Raw genomic sequence first — 21459 nt, 5'->3', positions numbered from 1 at the left:
AGTGCATGTGCTCAAAAATTTCATTGTGCATGTACTCAGAGCTTCATTGGCATCTTAAAAATTGGAGGTAGTGATTAACTTATCTTGATAACATGTTTGATTCTGAATTTCTCATAGATCTAATGTGATCCTTATGTTATGGAATATTATCTTATTAAAAGAAAGATATGATTCAAACTCCTTAGATAAGTTATGCATTATCGTGTAATGAACATCACATGGACAAAAATTCAGAAGTAAGGACATAATAAAATGCTCACCTCTAATCCTTCCATTCGACCGAATATGGACATCATTTGGGAGAAAATCATACAGCATAGATCTTAGAACGGCCTGCATATCAAGAAAATAGGACAATTGGTATGTGACTTCTAGATATATATTTTTTATTCTTTTTGTTGGTGGGTTGGTGGGGGGGGAAAGGGTGACTTTTTGTGATGTTAACAAATATCAATATTAACTATTCAACTCAATAACAAATAATGTAGCATGACATGGATATTGCATCCGAGCATTCAAAATAACATGAACTATACTGCATCTAAAAGGTACAATATCATTTTTTTTTCCTCACATAGGGAGGAGACACACTATAACATCACATAATAAAAGTAAGATACGAATACCAATAATTCTCCAATTTACGCAAATGTTAATCATTGTTTAATATGGGACAAGCCATCATTAATTGTAATTTAAGTACATAACTATAATTTCTGCAATATTTTGAATATGTTTGTTCAACATGTATAGCTACTCTTTCTCTCACAGGTTCGACACGAATGGCAGTAGAGAAAGGAATTTTGGGGTTTGAAATATCAAGGGAATGACCACACGATATACAACATGCAATTAATACACAACTGCAAACAAGGTTGCCCAGACATACAAATTGAATTTTCATTTGTGTCAATAAATTTTTATATTTCTGTATATGTATGTATGCATTTGCATGCATGTATATGTATATATGTTGCACACATGTATCATGCTTTTGTGTATGTGCATGTGTAGATACACCAACGCAAGCGCACATATACACAGACCAGTTCTAAAACCTAATTTTAGCAATTCCAATTAAAACTATACATTCTCGGCATTTTTTCTAGCTATGAGGACCTCGTGTCATGGTGGTTAAGGGGCTACTAGAAAGTGCTGAACAAGCAGCTAGGGTAGAAAAGAAGGCAAGCAAACTGAAAAAAAAAGTTCAGTGGAATGATAAATTCTTTTGGGATAATGATCAACCATGATCATTATCCCTTGCGTTTACTTGGAATGACCTTTCCATGATGTGTTGGGCAAGTACCCCTTGATTGCTTGAATACCAGACCATTTTGGAGATATGAGGGAGAGAGAAAATTTCTAGACGCCTTAGAGACGGAGAGAGAAAAGAGCAAAGAAGTTGAGAGAGAAGTAGAGATATAACTTTTCATTATTTTCTTCTTTTCTTTTTCTTTTTCTTTTTTTTACGCCCTGGGGTCTTTTTCGGTGTTTAGCCTGGTGGCATTTATTGTCTTTTTTTTCTCTCCTTCTTTCTTTCTCTTTTTCCAACTACACAAGGTTCCTTTCGGATATTCAAACTAGGAGGATCATCATTGATCATCAATGGTTTGTTCGTGAAAATATTCCCATGGCTCTTTTTTGTGCATGGAATTATTGATGAACCAGTTGAATCTTACCGACATGATGTGTGGCATAGTTACAGTGGTCAATGGTGGATCCTACAAATAGCTTGTACTGCAATCCTTCAGGGAAGAACAAGGTAGAATAATAATGCAAGGTGGATACCTGGAGAGGAAAGCCTGTGATTTTTTTGGTTTTGGAAGACAAGGAGAGCCTTCGTTTGTAGATGGTGAGAGGAGGTTCCCAATAGAATAACAGGGAACCTATAGTATGTCTGGTTCTGGTTTCTAAACATTGACCCCAGATATCAATAGATGCATAAACTGAGGTAGATTAGGACAAGCAGCTAGTTTTAGGATGCGTAAGGATAGTAGGCTGTGTTTCTAGATCTATACTTAGTGTGATGCTTGATTCCCATAACTCATACATCTAGTACATAACAAAGGGACCCAACAATGTACTGCCTCTGAGGGACAAGGAAACTACATTTTTTGGTTGCCTTATTCAAGAAGAAACTCATGGATGGGAAGGCAAAGGACTTGTTCTTCCAGCTGAGTACCTTAGAAGCCATATTTCTTACTTCTTCCGAGGGCATCTAATATGAAGTGGGGAATAACATTAGTACCCTATTTGTCAAGATTCTCTGTACAGCAATAGGGTGCTCAACAGGTGCAATATATTGTACTGAATATGCATATGCTTCTTTTTAATGATGGAAGTCCCCAAGGACTTTATTATCTTTTTCCTTACTTAAGGGTGATTGTACAATAGTACAAATATAATCATATATACAATAGAAGTGGGAGTATGTGGCTGTGAGTAACCAAAGGTGACTGCCTCACTCCCTTCCTTCTCTCAATGTGGCTCTCCTTGTCTCTCTAAACCTCTTCCTTCCTCTCTCTAGATCTTCTTCTCTCTCATTCTCTTCTATTTTTCCTTTGTTACATGTTGCATATCTTAACTTGGGATAGAGCAGGAGACTTGGCAATGTTTCTTGAAACGCTAACAATGTGATCTGGTTGTGAGAGCGTGTCCATCGGCCATATAGTCAGAAACCCCAAATTTGACAAACAGGTATGGAATGTAAAACCTTGAGTTCATAGTTGCTTTTTACCCTTCTTCAAGATCTTGATGTTGAATTAAAAACCCTAGATCTGGATGATCCGGTAATGTTAAAAGATGTTGTTGGACCCCTTAAATATGTCACACCCTTGTCTTTGTGTTGTGGGACTCATTTATTACCAAGATCTCTTGCACGGATGGTCTCCAGCCCATGTGGGAAGTGACTTTTGAGTTGCTGATAGTGTTGATAAGTGTGTTTTCTTGGTATGTACGACCAATATGATGGTCAAGATATCTGGTATTCATGATTCAGACCACTCCTACTATCTCTAGTACTCTAGGTGTAATCTCCCATACAGGTATCCATGGAGTAGCCATGGACTTTAGGTTACAACCATCAAATTCATTGGACAATTGTTTAAAGTGGTCAACAAAGGCAAGATCATTGAACCTGATGAAATAGATATCTCAAATGAGAATTAGGATACTAAAAATCCAACCAACCATCAGTTAGTGAGGGCTTCTTGCTCCTTCAGATTACGATAGAGATTTGGGACTCTGTATACCAAACTTACTCTAAAAGCAAACATGGCTTGAGTGTATCGAAACAAGAAATTTCTCATCTTCGAAAGGAGAAGAGGTCTCTTGCAGCATATTTCTCCTTATTCCATAGCATGTGGGAGGAGTTGAACACTAACAGTTGTTTAATCTAGCTTGTATGGAATATGGGGAGAAATATAAGCAAATTATGAAACAAAATCGTACTTTTTGAGTTCTTAGTTGGATTGAACCCTGAGTTTGAGTTGGCTAGAATTCAAATACTTAATATGGATGAACTTCCATCCCTCAACCAGATGTACTCCTTTGTCCAAAGTGAGGAAAAAATGTCAATGTTGCCTACTCATTCTGCTCTTGCCTCAACCTGATTACCCCCTAAGAACAATAAGGGAGGTGGACCTTGAAAATTTAGAAAAGGAGGTCTCAATCTAGGAGATAAAGCTAGTTGACACATGATCGTTTTTTTTTTTTTTAGAGAATAGTTGACACGTGATCATTGTGGGAGAATCGTCGTATTTTAAAGAAACTTGCTAGAATCTAATTGGCTAGCTAGATAAATTCAAACATCTATGTTAGTTTAATGTTCATAATGCTTCAATCACTCAGGGTTTAGCTGTAGTACTGAGCAACCGTTATGCAATACAATCCAATCTATAATTTCTGCTCTAAAGGAGATGATATCAGTTCCTAAATAGAAGATCGAAAGATTCACTGGTTCTTTGCTCAATTAGATGACACTTCCACCCCTTCTACTTCATCATTTGGACACTCAGTTATTCATACTTCTCCTCGTCATGTCTCTCTTACTCAATCTAAACAATCCTAAATTATTGAATCAAGAGCCTCAAGTGACATGACTGGTACGTTTTCTTTAGTTCTTCTCATATCCTTTGTTTTGGTAAAGATAAAGTTAGGATTGCATATGGATCTTTTTCATCTATTGCTGGAAAAGGAAGTATAAATATTTCTCCTCAAATGTCAATGGAAGTATAAATATTTCTCCTCAAATGTCATTGTCATCAATTCTTCATAGTTCTCCGCAAACTTAAAGTTTGGCGGTAGCATTACCACGAGTCTAAATTGCAGTATAATCTTCTATCCTTCCCAGTAAGTTTTTCAGGACTCGGATATGAGGAAGACAATTGGCAGTGGTCATGAGCTGGTGGTCTCCACATTCTAGACTAGGCAACAACCTCAAGCCCTTCAGTCTAGCACTAGTGCTGATAATATTGGATTCGGTAGTGGCATGTTTGACTTGGTCATTTATCTTTTCAATCATTGGAAGCTTTGTTTCCTAAGTTGTTTATTTCAACCAGTGTGTCAGAAGTTCAATTTAAGGTTTGTGAATTGTCAAAATATTGTAGAAACTCTTTTCTCCGCAATAATAATAATAACACTTCTACTTTTTCAATTATTCATTCTAATGTTTGGGATCCCTCTTGTGTTAAATCTATTTTTTGCTATCTTTATTTGTTAACTTTTGTAGACAACTACTCTCGATATATACCAGGATTTAACTTATGGAGACTAAAGATGAAGCTCCTTTCTACAAGGTCTTTCATAAGATGATCCATGCTTAATTTGACACTAAAATTAAGGTAGTTAGATCTAATCAAGGTGGGGAATACTGCAAAGGAGAGTTTGAACATCACAATTCTTGCTCATACACCACAACCACATGGTAAGGCTGAAAGAAAGAAGAGACACCTAATAGAGGTTGGTCGTACCCTTCCCTTGAGCATGAACATACCCAAGAAATTCTAGTCTGGAGTTGTGCGCATTGCATCTTATCTTATCAATAGGATGCCATCTTGTATTCAAAAGAGTACAAATCTCCTTATAAACTACTCTTACATCATCTAGTATTAAGTGTTCCCCCTAATGTCTTTGGTTGTGTTTGCTTTACTCGTGTTCTTGGTCCCGTACCATACAAAGTTGGATCCCAAATTTGTAAAATGTATATTTGTTGGTTATTCGTCTTCTAAAAAGGGTTACAAATGTTATTATGTAGTGTCAATAAAAGAAATTTGTTTCAAATGAAAGAAATTTGTTTCTATGGGTGTAACCTTGTCTGAGTACACTCCTCTTCTTCTCACCTCTCTTCAGAGGGAGCATAGTTTGGAAGAGAGATGTACAGTACCTCTTCCTATCCTATTTTCCTTGATGCTGGAGCTCATGGGGATAGTGTCAGGCAATGTCATGTCAGTAAAGAGAAATATTTAAAGTCTATACTTGGCAGAAACAGAAATAAGTGGAGACCACCACAGCTTACAGACCTCCAAACCAATTGTATACTTGATCCAATTAATCCCACCAAATCCTGGTATGATGATTTTGACCTAGACGAAGTTGCACTGTACAAATATTAAGTTTGTTTCTTGAGTCCCTAACTCCTTCCTATCATGCTTGCAGGTCTTCTTTGTCTTCAGTCTATTCCTTCCAATGTTACAAAAGCTTGAGCTCATCCCAAGTGGAAAGAGGCTATGTGCAACGAGATGAGGGCATTTTTAACTTGCGAACTGGTAGACTCCCCCTAAGAGGAAGTATGTTAGTTACCAATGGGATTGCACTGTAAATCACAAGATTGATGGTACAGTTGACAGATACAAGGCACGAATAGTTGCCAACGGCTTGACTCAGACTTAAGGAGAAATTTGCTCCTATAGCTAAGATGAACTACATTCGATTTTGTCTCTAACAAATAACTTGGAGTAGTCATTACACCAACTGGATGTCAAGAATGGATTCCTTCATAGACACTACAGGAAGAAGTGTACATAGTAAGACTGCCTGGATTTAGGGATTCTAGATTTGAGGGAAAATTTGATGATTGAGAAAGGTCATCTATGGGCTAAAACAGTCTCCCCAAGCTTGGTCTAGGAGCTTTAGTGGTGTTAAACAAAGAATAAGGTATGCATGTAGTCATGCAGACCATAACTTATTTGTCAAACACATCAAGGTCAATACCACTACCCTGATTGTATATGTGGAGGATATTACTGTAACCAATGGTTTAAAAAACTGATCGGTGACCAGGATCGGGCACCCAAAAAACCGATCCGGATCGGCGAATCGGCAATCCGGATCCGGAATCGGGTGAATCGGTCAGAATAAAGCTTCAAAAAAATCCGAAAAAATTATTAAAATTCATTATAAATATTGTTTTTTAGGAATTCAATAAGAAATGAGGGTACTCCATTAAGAATTTTCATGTTTTTGAATGAATATGCGAATATTGATATGTTCTTTCCCTGCATGAACCGCCATTCAGCATTTAATTTACATCACACAAAAAGATAAACATAGAATTATCATGGAATAAGTATATCAACATACATGGACTACAGTAAAACATAAAATTAGTAACATACAATCTAAAAATAAAATGATAGACGACGTTGTTGTTCTTTTTGGTCACGCTAGTGCCATTGATTGAATTCGTTTGACAATTCATTGATTCGATCTAAAAACGAATCATCGATATTAACAGGCGTCTGACTATTCCCAAAGCCCTGAGTGTTAGTGTTTTGTTGTGTTCCCAATCCAAAATCCCCGAAGCTTGTCCATCCTTCATGCTCACCTGCACTGTCGTGCTCATCCCTACACTGTTGCTGTTGGGACTCGATATGTGAATAATATGGCTGGGATAGGGTGGCCTCAGAATCATCATCTCTCTCATTTTCTCTTAGACCCCCTTCCCACTCTCCCTCATTAGGTGCAATATCACCGACATCTCCGACGAATTGTGGATACGTTAGCTAGCTGCTTCCTCTATCATGCTGCGCATCACTTTCTTCAAGATCTTCATCACCAATAGCCTCAAGCAACGCTCTCTTGTGCAACATTGGCTCTTCCTCTTCTACTACCCATTGGTCTGCTGTGTCAGTGACAAATATTGTGTCTAAGTCTATCGGTCCATAGTCTTCAAGCTTCCTTCTTATTTGTTGCTCTCGGAGGTTTAAATTATAATGAACGTAGACTAGTTTATGAAGCTTCTTAGAAGCGAGTCGATTCCTCCTAGTAGTGTGCAACCATTGGAACGTACTCCAGTTGCGCTCACAACCAGTAACAGAACATGTCTGGAAGAGCACCTTGATTGCTATTCTCTTTAGGTGAGGTGCATCAGTACCATATATCTCCCACCATTAAGCTGGATTAAAATGCAAAAAGCATTGTAAGGGCAAGAACAATTCATAAGATTAAATATATGAATGAACAAAATATTAGCGAGGGGATAACCTGGATCCATCATAGTTCGAGAATTCCTGGTAAGTCTAGTTCCGAAGGATCCTATAGCATCCCTATACATAGCAAGCTAAAACAAATATATTACGTTTTAGTGCATTATTCCTCACAAATATAACAACTCAATGAAGTTCTTACCCAAACATTAAATAATACCTCTTGTATTGCTGCTACTTAGTTTCGATGGCTTCTCTCCAACCTTGCAATAATGTATCTAACCCCTTCCATAATCTTGTGGGGTTGTTCAGGTGTCAAATAGAAAAATTTTGGGTTGAAGTAGTAACCTACAAAATATATAGGTAGAAAAATGTCATTTACAATTTCATAAAAAAATGATTTAAAGTGAAACATTGTAATGATATAATTATATATTTACCAGCATAATGAATTGGACGTCCAAATTTGGTGTTCCACCTCCTTTCTATAATCTCGATCACTTTGCTAGCAAAATTACACTTCTCCTTAATAGCTGATTTCGCCCTCTCAATACCTTCATAAAGGATACCCATGGTAGCTTTCTTGTCAGCATCCACCATTCTTAACACCGTGACCAAAGGGGTAGTGGCCTCTACAACACTTGAACATCGAGACCAGAACCGCCTATTTGAGACTATGTTGTTCACTTTTATACCGATACTGGACTTCGAGAGGCGGTCATTTAACCACTCTTCACAGGTAAACAATCTCTTTAATGCACCTTCAGATTCTCGAATGGAGTCCACAGCTAAGTAATCGGTCGCAAAGCGGATTATGGCAGGCCTGATTATCTCGTTTTTCTTAGAGTGTTCTCTAAACAAAAATAAAATTTTAGAGTAGTTGTATATAAATCTCGACACCAACCTTGCTTCCTCTAGAGTCTCCTTCACAATTTTGATTTCACCGATCTCCTCTAACATAAGATCGATGCTGTGTGCAGCACACGGGGTCCATACTAGATGCTTCCTCTTATCCATCAACTTGCTCTCCACAGAAACACATGCACGCGCATTGTCCGTAATAAACTGGACTACATACTTATCTCCCACCTCCTCCACTATCTAATCATATAGTCGTACGTAGAAGTTTGCATCCTTCTTCGTCCCTGATACGTCTTTGCTAGACAAAAAAACTGTACCTTTTAGGGAATAGGCCAAGAAGTTTAAAAACTCCTTTTGCTAACTTCATTCAACCAACCATCACTCATGAGAGTAATGCCTATCCTTGGCCAACTCTGTTTATATTCTTCAATCCATTTTTTAACTTCTTCCACCTCGTCATCTAATATTGGCCCACTGAGCTCATATGCCTTCGGGGGTTTTACCCCAAGCCTGACTCTCTGGATTGCACTGACCATAGGTGGAAAATATGTGCTATTGGCTGCATCAAAGGGAATCCCTTTATCATAGAACCATTTACCAACATATCTCCCCAACATGTTTCTTGTAGCTTTAACCATGCCTTTTAGAGTCATCTGTTGTGACTTAGGCTTTGAAAGAAATGGGTCTTTACGACCATGACCTGCAATACTGGCACTCGTAGGTAACCTAGAAACAATTTCTTCAACATCTGATTCTCCTTGATACATATTGCCACCAACCCCTCCATACATATTTGAGCTGGGCCCGCCATACATGCTCGAGCTGGGCCCGCCATACATGCTCGAGCTGGGCCCGCCATGCATATCTGAGCTAGGCCCACCATGCATATCTGAGCTAGGCCCACCATGCATGTCTGAGCTAGACCCATCGGGCATTCTAAACCCACGTTCCCTCTGATATTGTTCATGTAAACTCAATCTTGTGGCCATGTCCAGCTCATTATTATATTGCTCTTCTAGGTCATTATTATATTGCTCTTCTGTATCATTCATGCTTGATGGCATATATAAACTAGCTATCTCCTCATTCATCCTACGTTTGGCAATTTTTTTACCTTTGTTAGCATTAAGAATTGTCGCCATCTGTTTTTTTACATTACTAGGGACACTAGTGCATGCAGAAACTTCTCCCTTAACCCCTGCCAAGTGATGCTTGAACCTATGTACCCCACTACTTATCACTCTTTGACAGTAATTACAAATAATTTTGTCTTTTTTGTTGGGATCAAATCTGACCCCATGTTGCCATGCAGGGTCTTCTGCAGATCTTGACATGATTCAACTATTTTAAGATGTAAAAAGTATAAAATTAACCTGACAGTTCAAAAAGAAAATTAATCACCATGTGTAGTGATAATATGTTGTGGTAGTTCATGTAGTCATATTTGTTGTTATTTGTTATTGCAAAATACCTCTATTGACAATAATATTTTCGTACATATCAATTACAAACATTCAGGATAATATAATACAAAATGAAAGCTCCAAACATGGCTACAACTCAATTATCAAGAACATACATTTTTTGCATTAAAAAATTAATAATAAAAAAAATTCTTCACAGAGCCAGCTAACATCAGTCATTCCAACTGAAAAATCCATGAACAACAGATAAAAAAAATACAGTTTTGCATTAAAAATATAATAACATGAATTTTTTTTCATAAATAATCTATCAACATATAATTTTTTCAACAAAAACTTTAACAATAAAAATCTAAAATATGGTTTAATACCTCATGATAATTAAAACCTTGTCACGATTTTCACATCTTTTAGGAAAATCATCATTTTTCAAAAAATTTGATCCTGGAAAAAAAAAAAGTACAGAAACTCAAACAATAAAAATTAAAAATTGGGTTTAATACATCATGATAATCAAAACCTTATCACGATTTTCACATCTTTTCGGAAAATCATCATTTTTCAAAAAATTCGATCATGGATAAAAAGAAATAAAAAAAAAAAAGTACAGCAAATTTTCAAAAAATTCGATCATGGATTACAAAAAAAAATTCGATCATGGATTAAAAAAAAAAAATAACAAATTTTCAAAAAATTCGATCATAGATTTAAAAAAAAAATCACAAAATTTTCAAAAAATTCGATCATGAATTACAAAAAAAAATTCGATCATGGATTAAAAAAAAAAAATCACAAATTTTCAAAAAATGCAATCATGGATTACAAAAAAAAAAAAACCATAAAAAAACAAAAAATTCGATCGTGGATTGCAAAAAAAGAAAAAAACAATTCAATCATGGATTACAAAAAATTCAATCATGGATTACAAAAAATTCTATCATGGGTTACAAAAAAAAAAAAAAATTCGACCATGGATTACAAGAAAAAAAAACTAACATTTCGATCATGGATTACAAAAAATTCGATCATGGATTACAAAAAATTCTATCATGGATTACAAAAAATTCGATCATGGATTACATAACATTCGATCATGGATTACAAAAAACAAAAAAACAAAAAAAAACAAAAAATTCGATCGTGGATTACAAAAAAAGAAAAAAAAATTCGATTATGGATTACAAAAAATTCAATCATGGATTACAAAAAACTCTATCATGGGTTACAAAAAAAACAAAAAACAAAAAATTCGATCATGGATTACAAAAAAAAAAAAAAAACATTTCGATCATGGATTACAAAAAATTCTATCATGGGTTACAAAAAGAAAAAAAAAACAAAAAATTCGATCATGGATTACAAAAAAAAAAAAAAACAATTCGATCATGGATTACAAAAAAATTGATCAAGTATTACAAAAAATTCGATCATGGATTACAAAAAAAAAAAAAAAAAGTTCTGTCCTTCACAGAGCCATTTTACTTAAGCCATTTTTACTCAAAAATCGACCTCTAAGTGAATAAATTACATCCAATTGAGTACATTTTCTGATAAACAACAATATAAGGAATCAAAACCCTAAATTTTGAACACATTATTTCTAATATATCATGAAAAAAAAATCAAAAGGCGGTAAAAAAAAAAAAAAAACAGCGAAATTTTGGTTCCGCAGACATCTCTGTGTTCATCTCAAATTTCATATTTTAATTGACCAAATTACATAAAATTGAATATGTTAAATCATAATAGACAATAAAGATTAAAAACCCTACAAATTGAACTCATTATCTTCAAAATATGCAGTGAAATTAATCATATGGCGGAAAAAAAAAAAAACCCAAGCTTCTTACTTGGTTTTGTGAACCGGAGCCTTCAATCTCCAAAAAACTCTATTTTTCTCAACGATTATCACAAATTAGTAACAAAAGGTTTTGATGAACAACTTTACGATCAAAATGCCTACAAATTTTGAAAGATTCATGCCCTATTTGGCATGAAACACAAGGAAAGGCGGAAACCCTAAAAATACAAGTTTCGTGATCCAAAAACACCAAATTTCTCAACCATTTAATCCGTGTAAAAGCTGAATAAAGTTGTTTAAAACCTGCAAATTAGATCACATGCCAAAAAAAATAAGAAAAATGATCAAAAAATGACAAATTTCGAAACTGATACTCTTATAGAACAAAACCACAAACTTGACGACTAACGGGTTGAAGCTCTCAAAGATGTGGCCATATTTCAAAGATAATGAATATATATATCTTTCGAGATATTGCATATGTTGTGAGCATAGTTGTCGGGTGCGGGTGCATTCCTGGGAGCAAGAGCTGGCTTGGGTCCACAGAACCGTGGATTATTGGAAGCTCCTTGTGGTTGGGATCGTCGTCCGTATGATCCTATATCAAGGGAGCGCGATCCTTGTCATGTGGAAGCACGATTCCATGAGGAAGGAATCGTAATAATATGTTTTTAGGGATTGAGAATGATGCATGGGTTTATAGTACCATTGCGCACAAACTTGAATCAGTGCATATGAATCAGTGCCGAATATATAAAACACCATATGCACCGCATCATACACTTGAGAACCGCGGAGCAAACCTGCTGGGAATAAGGATCACAATATATAGATCGACGTTTCATCCAAGATCCCTAGCTGGAATCACGGGATCGAGGTTCCGGAGCGGGTCCTTGACCTTTCCTACAAGGTTCCAGCAACTATGGTTGTGAGTATAGTTGTTGGAGACGGGAATGGGATCGGTTCGGGATTCGCCAAACCGCCCTATAGTGGAAGTTCTCTAGGGTTAGGATCGGTGTCCGTACAATGAACAAGACAAGGAACGAGATCCTTAGGTTTATGGGAGCGAGATCCATGTCAATGGGTTTGATGTCTTGACTAGCAGGAATCTAAGCTCCACTATACATAAAAATAAGGTTGTCAAGTAGAGCTACTACAAGTTCCCTTGGTTAAGGAATTGAGGTTTAAGTATGTCATATAACGGGATTCCTTTTGTTTTAATATCCAGATTTTTAAAGTATAGGAATCACGGTCCTCAACTAGTTGGCCCCAGCAACCCAGAATCCTACCACTCAAGAGTCATCTTCTTCGAATGTATTCTCCTTTGCTTCCATTGTTTCTCAAAGGTTGGCTCTCCGAAGCAGCAAGAGGACAAGATGAACTACTTTCCCTCTCTCTCTCTCTCTCTCTCTCTCTCTCTCTCACGCACACACGTAAAAGGAGCTTTTTAAAGCATATATTCTCATCTCACAACTAAGAGGATCCATCATTGTGATTTAAGAATCTAAAACAATAGGACATCATAAATATAAGATTTTAAATGAAATATATATTCTCACAACTAAGAGGGATGGCTTACACAATAGGACTTAATAAAACAATGGGTCACTCTAGACTATGTGATGTAGAAGAACTTGAAGCGACCAAGAAAAATCAGCAAGAAGCACACAATTTTGGAGAAACCCTAGGGTTTACTCCCACCTAGGGTTCAATCCTTAGGCTTCTTTTACAAGACAAAGTCTTTCTTTTTTTAAAAATGAATACATGAATGACTCTCCAGCCCATCCATGCCCTTATTTATATTGAAAAAGTATTATTTTGAACAATATTTGTCCATACAATTTTAACTTTTGACCAAAAGATCCTAACTTAAATATAACTTGAAAACTAAACTCCTAACTCTTATTGAAATATCTAAAAAGTCCCTAGAATTCCTAGAAACTAAAAAAACCCTACAACTAAACTTTAAAACTAAAATCAAAATATACATCCTTTAAAATTGAATAAAAATTAAAAATAAGTATAATTTTTCCCTCCATTATTCTCTCTTTGTTGGAGAAAACTCGTCCTAGAGTTTTGAAGTGTTCTAAGATGAATTCAGCGTCAAAACCACCTTCTTCTTCTTTGTTGGTTCAAAGATTATTCCTGGTAAAAAAATTCCTCAAGAAACGGATCCTGATATGTATATTGAGGAGTTAGAGCCATAATTTGCAGCTTCTGAATTGACCATGCTTCCACCGTGCTACTCTGATTCTAATACCCCGAATTTCTTGAATGCTCTATCTCTTTAATATTAATGACATCTTCAAAGGCCATGATTTGGATCAGTCCTCCTGTTGCCTTCTCTCCATATTCTCCACCTTCTTCCAAAATATATTCACTATCATCTTGATCCTTATCATAGATCGGATCTCCTAAGAAATCTTCTTGTTCATCTGAGTATATATCGAAGAGTGACGGTGAATCCCAATCTATAATTTGCTGACTTTCCATGCAATCTGTGTCAAAATAAAAAATCTCATCTTTCAAATCGAAAACCCTAGAGTGATGTTCACCACATCTAGGTCTTCTATCACTAACCTCATCACTTGACTCCCCACATCTAGGTCTTCTATCACTTAGGATAATATTTGTCCATACAATTTTAACTTTTGCCCAAAAAGTCCTAACTTAAATATAACTTGAAAACTAAACTACCTAACTTTAATTAAAATATCTAAAAAGTCTTTCGAATTCCTAGAAACTAAAAAAACCCTAGAACTAAACCATAAAACTAAAATTAAAATATACATTCTTTAAAATTGAAGATATTAAAAATAAGTATAATTTTTCCCTCCATCACTATGCCTAGTTCAAATTAAGAATCTAAAATAATGGAATTTCATGCTATGCGAAAAAGGGATTAGATTTTACCATCATGGAACTTATGATTCCGAAATAATCGGAACTTGGGACAATGGCAGTTTCTAACCTGGTATCATCCCTTAATGAAAGTAGATCCCACAAACGTAGAACCCAAGATTTTAATGAACCAAAACCTGAACCATGGTTGGGAGTGGGAATCTATTTCGAAATGAAACGGGATTCCATTGATGGATGGAACATGGTCCCCTTTTTATGGGAATGAGATCTCAAAATCAAAAAACTGGGGTCCCTACAAGATCCCTTGCAGGAACCGTGGGATCGAGGTTCCAAAGCAGGATTGTCACCCTACCCACAAGGTTCCCTTAACTATGGTTGTGAGTGTGACTAGATAGTTCATCCATGTTCCATGAACTACTCACCTTGAAGCTACTTACAGAGTTCTCAGATATTTAAAATTATCACCAAGTAAAGGACCACAGTTTGCTAATTATTGATATCAGCAAGTTGAGGCTTATAGAGATGCAGATTGGGTTGGTCCTATTATGGACCTGAGATCTACATCAGGCTACTATACTCCTGTTGTGGTTAATCTTATGACTGGACTACTGGAGTAGTTAAAAATAATCAGTTGTAGCTAGTTCAATTACAAAAGCAAAGTACTAATCCATGGCCCATGGTGTGTATGAATTGCTTTAGATAAATATTCAATTACGAGAGCTTGGTTTCCCTAGGAAGGGGTGAATATCCATGTATTATCATAACAAGGCAGTCATTAGTATAGCTGTATGATTTAGTCCACGAGTATTGAAATAAGCACAAAGAGGTAGACCAACATTTCATTCAAAAAATTGTTGCTAGCACAGAAATTTGCTATCGATATATGAAAACAAAAGATCAGCTGGTAGACATTCTTACCAAGGCTGCTAGGATATCTATACACCAGCTTGAGGCGGAGTGTTATAAATATTAGAGTTTATGGTTCATTCTACTATAGTTAAATCCCTAAAGACCTAGTTGTCTTTTTCCTTACTTAAAGATGTTAAGAGTATAATAATAGAAACATAATAATATATATGGTGGAAGAGAGGGGCTTATGGGTGTCAGGATCCCAACCTCTCTGCCTTCTCTCAACGTGACTCTCTCTCTTTCTAAACCTCTTCATTTCTCTCTCTAGATCTTCTCCCCTCACTCTCCTCTCTTCCATTTGTTGCTTGATGTATATTTTTAACTAATATTCAGCTAGAATAATTGGATGGTGATGTTTAGTGAGGCTCTTACGGGGGATCACCTCCAGGACTGTGGCCAAAGTAGGGTTGAGAATTTTTCGAATCAGGTCTGGATCTACCCAAATCCGGATACGATGGGATCCCATATTCGAAACTATATATAGGATTTGGATCCATATTAGCTCCAATTTTGTGTATTATAAAGTTAAAATATAATTATATATATATATATATTAATAAATGTATAAATTATAACATATATGTATATATATATATATATTATAATATATATTATTTTAAAAAACCAGGTCAGATCAGGATCGGATCCACATATACCCGGATCCGAATTTCGGATCTAAATCTTGGATCCATACCCAGATTCGGAAAGGATTCAAATTTGGGGTTTTGGATCCGGATTGGCTAAATTCTCATCCCTAGGCTGAAGTTTCCAATCTAAAGATGTGTGTAGAGATGTAGAGGACTCTATAGACCCCCTGTAGAGATGTAGAGGACTCTATAGACCCCCTTCATCTGACATTCTTCCAGTACCTATGAAATTTGTGGTTTTTTCCATGACATTTTTGGTGTTTCATCCTTTTATTATTTCTTAGCTACTCTTAGCCTTATTGCCCAATTTTAAAATTTATGGTTGTTTTGACCCTTTTCATCAGATATGTCTTTTAATACGGAGATTGTCCTGCAACAGCATTTTAAAGTACAATGCAATGAGAAGAACAACTGAAATTTCTGGGGGTTTTCATCAAGTCTGAACTCAATTTATAACCAGGAATCCACGATATTCATATGGATTTTTCGTGAACCTCACAGAAAAAGAAGTTCTAATGATGCAAGCATTAGATTTGGTTCGAGACCAAGATATTCCGTCTTGCGGGTTATCACCTAGAACATTTTTCATGGTAGTTGGAAGTCCCCTGTAGAGAGCATTCTGATACTTAATATTGGTTATTACAACTGAAAATCCAGGGCCCTTAGGGCGTGACAGGTATTCTTGATAAAAAAAAAGGGGAAACGAGACTCCCTTTTGTCGAATTATGGAATTGTCCAATGATGTTTTCAATGTTCTTCTCAGGATCCTCCATGGTGGAAGGCAACTCACTCAAGGTTATTAGGAGGGCCAGCCTTGATTCCCCATACCTATAGAGGGTTGTAAAGGGGATCAGTGATATGAGCAATATGAGGGCCATCTATTTTGAATACATGAATGGAGCAATTCACGCGGCGACTTTACTTGCCAGAGTGTGCAGAGATAGCAGCAATAAATGGGACGACTGTCTGCTCCTATGAGGTTCTGTCTTCTGTCTCATGCATATATATAAATATTGATTTGCCCACACTCCAGAATAATTTTTAACATACACAGCTTTAAATCAATCAATTGGCGTTTGCAACTTATATAAGGAATGCATACTCAGATAAAAGTATACATATTCAGTAAATATTATTGTTAAGAGAACAGCACATCACATTGAACCAATCAAAATTGAAAGGTAAATAAATACTTGAACAACGTAGAGAGTATTCTCAAGATCAAATTAGATTGCATGTTTAGGTTAAAAGCATTCTAAGTGTTCAATGCACGGTGGCAGGTATCAAAAGGACCGGTCAAGTTAATATAAGGTTGGGAAAATTAACAACAGTGAACCGTAGAGGGGACTTCACTAAGTAAATACAAAATATAAAGTAGAATGCAGTTAGCATGCGGCCAGCCCCGTACATTGTAAAAATGGGGGTTGGCAATAAATATATATTTTAAATATAATTTGATCCTAATTTTTAGAGAATATATAATGTTTAACATGGAGATCATGAATATGAAAAAAAAATAATTGAAAACTAGAAATAATAATTATATTAAGAAAGCATTTGGACCGTTCGTTACAATTGTTTTTAGATGGACCACCTATTTGCATCCATCTTTAAGATGGATGCTTTATACCTTTGAACCGCATATTGTAGAAATGTGGTCAAGCCCGCATGAAACAATTGTTCTACAAAGTGTGTTGTCTATAATGTGAACCACAAAGTCCAATACGCTAATCCCTAAATAGAAGCCAAGCAGTTCATTTATTGAGCACTAATGCTTCATTACACCAATGGATATTGATGCTAAAGTATATCTGCATTCCATACTCGAAAATCAACATTGATATATGATTTAAAACTGTGACTTTGTATTGAATGGAACAGAGGGGATTCAAACACTCATTGGGGTGAAGATTGCTCGTTAGCGCTACCGAATAGACCATTCCAACATATCTGATATAAGTTTGCAGTAATAGTATACTTAAAGTTTAAAAATAATGTGTACAATTAACTCGGTTAAAACTCGCCTCGCCCATGGGCCGAGGCCGAGTTACTCGGTCGAGTCCAGGTTGCCTCATCCGAGTTTTAAAACGCTGCTGGTATGTATAGTAAGGAATTGATAGAAACTTATCAAGTCTCACAATTCCTAAACTCGCACTGAAAATTGTGTAAGAACCTTCAAACTCAACTTTTGGGCCATTAGAGTTTTTGCGACATCCATTTCATTATACTCAGAATCCAACGCTACAAATTGTGTTCTATCAGTCCACAATGCTTCCCCTATGCCACTCTAATTCCAATGCCCTAAACCTCATGAATGCCCCACCTCTCTAAAATCCTTGAAATCTTGAAAGTCCACGTTTTGATAAGTCCTCCTGCTGCTTTCTAGCCATATTCGTCATGAGCAAGATCCTCTTCTTGAACATCTTCATTTTTATGATAGCAGCTGGGTTTTCATAGTACTGCATCTCAAGTTCCATTCCTATGTAACCTTGTCAAAGAAAAGAAAAACATCTTCATTTTCATCTTGACCCTTATCATAAATCGAATCTCCTAAGAGATCTTATTGTTCATCTGAGCATGTATTGAAAATTGGTGGCAAATCCCAATCTACAACCTCCTGATTTTTTTGATACAACCTCCGTCAAAATTACCGTGTCAAAAATCAAGCATGTCCTCCTTTAAATTGAAAACCATAGAGTAATTTCCCCAACATCTAGGTCTTCCATCATTTTCCTCTTCACTCGACTTCATGCAGGTTACGACGGTGAAAAAGATTAAATTTGAAAGCTTCCTGGGAAGAAAGATCACTGCTTGCCCATGATTGATACTCACAAACTAGTAGCTTGTTGTTGAACTTGCCTTTCAAGATCCCTAATCACTTTATCTCTAGGATCACAAAATAGGTCTACGAAAAGCTCCACTCCACGACCACTCTCACCGAAATCACAAACCCTATGCAGAAAATCAACAAAACATTGCTGAGATCAGCAAAATATAGGCTGAATTTGACAAAATTTGGCCCAAAATCAGCACACGTGGTTGTAGTTTCCTGGCCTTGTTGTTGAAGAAACTAAGCTCTGGTACCAAATTGAAGTAGGAGAATTGATAGAACAACAAAAATCAACAATATTTTTTTTTTTTTGAATATGAACGAAAACCAACAATAATTCAGGCCAAACACACACAACTAGTAGTAGAAACCTAGGATTTCTTCCTCAAACCCTAGGGAGCAAAAGCTTCCTTTTCCTTATTCCTCTTTCTCTAAAAAAATCATGTGAATCTCCCCATAGGGCCCCACGCACATCTTTTATTCATTACTTGAAGTACAAAAGACAATAATGCCCCTAACCAAAAATAAAATTGATTAATAGTCCTAACTTAAAACAGAATTCGTAGTGACATTTTACCATTGATAAAAAAAAATATTCCATGAACACAAATATTTTTCTAAAAAACTCCTAAAAATAAAAAATATATATATATGAAAAAAAAACTAGAATTCCTAAAAAAAATTAAATACCCTAAAATAATTAAAAATTAAAATATACATCCTATGAATTAAATAAAAACAATAAAAAAAAATTGTCCTGCATCACACAAGAACTGAATTTGCCAAGAAATGTTCTAACCATTCAACTAGGTTGGTAATTGCTCATTTATAGGCACATCCATTTATTCTAAAATTCATGATGCATCCTTCCATTTACTTAGTCTTATCTTATGTTTACCATCTTATTTAAACTACAGCACATATTTAAGCCAACTTTAATCAGGACTCCGAGCGTTGTATTTCAATTTTTGGTTTAAAGTTTGTTGAGGCTGTTTGTTAGGTTGATGGAATCCCATTGAGCTGGAGCCAAGTTTACGAAGCGGCTGGAACCACATTGAGCCCTATCCCGGCCACTTGATCTCAATACAAAAGGAAATCCATAAGGATAATAAGGGAGGTGGATGATGAGGAGGTGGCTGACTCGGAGCAGACTATGGAGGAAGAGAAATATGAGGAGGATGACTCTAATGACAATGGCTAGGCATCTTCATCAGATTCAAATGCTGTTGGTGCTGGTCTTGGAGACCGAGATGGTGGCGTTTTTGTTGCTAGTGGTGGTGGTGATGATGCAACTCAATTTGAAATTTGCTTTAATGAGATTTGCTTTCTTATTTTGAGTTTTGTTGGTTTAAGTCTTTCGAGTTTTTGACTTTTCTGACTTTCCGATCTAGTATATCATAGTTGATGTGGATTGTGGAGTATGGACTGATTATAGCATATTGGCAGGTCATGAAAGATTTTTAATGTAACGATTTAGTGATCTACATAATTTTGCATGAACTATAGGCAAGTTTCAATCGTCTAAAGTTTTTGTGATTCAATTTCAAGTTTCAAACTCAGTCATGCATGAGTTTGAAATAATGCAACAGAATAACACACACACACACAGAAGACCCTAAAAATAGTTCTTCTTTAAAAGTTTGTTACATAAATTCAAATTTTCCTTCTTTTTTTTGGGGTTGGGGCAGGTCATTATTCAATCCAAAACCCCAACAACATCCTTGAGGCCCCAAATTCCCCTCCTCTCTATTTGGGTCGCATAGAAAACTAGGCGCCCGCATATAGTTTTTGGACACTGTACCTTATCTTGTAGAGTTCAAACTAATATTCAACCTGCACAAAGGAAATTTTTACTTTCATTATGTGAAAAATGAAAACTTGTACCCCTAAGCGAAACGCAGTGCCATTAGCACGGCAATCTTCAGCCAGTAGTTTGGTCGCTCTGAGACCATCTTGCATACAGCTTCCAGAAGCAATCACAGCACAAACTATAGCACCAGCAGAAGAACCAGCCAATGCTGTAGTTTCCTGCACCGTTGAACAATTGTTTAATATAGCGTGATAATAAGGATTACAAGGACTAAACAAATGGTCAAACAAGGACAGTTCTTACTTTCTTATATTTGAAAAGTCATAAATCAGAATCAAAAGAGAGTGATCAAAACATATCATGATATATGAGCTTTATACATGCAGTCCTCATTCAGATCTTGTTCAACATAAGAAGTTCTACAATTTTGCTGGTTTCTTGTTTTAAGGAATATTAATTGGGAATAGTTTTGGCAATCACAAGTTTCGGTGTATATCATTCATTTAAAATGGCAATGGTTTCTATTGATATTTTTATCTGAATATAGGTTCTTTAACATAGCTTAATGAGGAATGCAAGTGCTAAACAATGGTCAGAGAAGAACACTTATTTCTTTTATGTATTTGACAAACTATAAATCAGAATTGAAAGAGAGTCATCTGAATGTTCGACGATGATATATGAGCTATAAACATGCAGTCCTCAGTCAGATGTCCTTCAACATGATAAATTCCAGAACTTTGATGGTTTCTTCTAGTGATGATATTCATTGGGAAGAGTTTTGATTATCACAACTTTCAATGTGGCCATTTTTTTAAATCTGGAATGGGTTCTACTAATGTTTTTACTCTTAATATAAATAACAAAATCATCTGTCATATTAACAATGAC

The 21459-nt window shown here is 35.9% G+C and overlaps 1 protein-coding gene and 1 long non-coding RNA gene across 12 annotated transcripts in view; both read right to left on the bottom strand.

Annotated features, from left to right (window-relative positions):
• The window catches only part of LOC18423226 (Acyl transferase/acyl hydrolase/lysophospholipase superfamily protein), a 36645-nt gene that overhangs the window by 13646 nt on the left and 1540 nt on the right, over nucleotides 1–21459 (bottom strand). For all 11 annotated transcript variants that reach the window (XR_016054204.1, XR_016054202.1, XR_016054205.1 and 8 more), the window contains exons 2-3: nucleotides 20643–20786; nucleotides 261–333 (exon numbers count right to left, since the gene is read on the bottom strand). Coding sequence is in view for 7 of the 11 variants with exons in the window: in XM_088864950.1 (XP_088721076.1) it covers nucleotides 261–333; nucleotides 20643–20786 (217 nt within the window). In the remaining 4 variants the exon portion in view is untranslated. The remainder of the gene's footprint in view (nucleotides 1–260; nucleotides 334–20642; nucleotides 20787–21459) is intronic.
• On the bottom strand, nucleotides 6522–9912 carry LOC148782315 (uncharacterized). Its single transcript, XR_016054209.1, has 4 exons — nucleotides 7865–9912; nucleotides 7645–7772; nucleotides 7483–7558; nucleotides 6522–7393 (listed from the first exon to the last, which is right to left on the bottom strand). It is a non-coding gene; the product is annotated as an uncharacterized LOC148782315 (long non-coding RNA).

The sequence above is a fragment of the Amborella trichopoda genome, chromosome 4 (assembly GCF_054954075.1).
Source record: "Amborella trichopoda isolate Santa Cruz 75 chromosome 4, AtrichopodaSantaCruz75HAP2 v2.0, whole genome shotgun sequence".
In the NCBI taxonomy this organism is placed as follows: Eukaryota; Viridiplantae; Streptophyta; class Magnoliopsida; order Amborellales; family Amborellaceae; genus Amborella; species Amborella trichopoda.
This window is presented reverse-complemented; position numbering and strand designations above follow the sequence as displayed.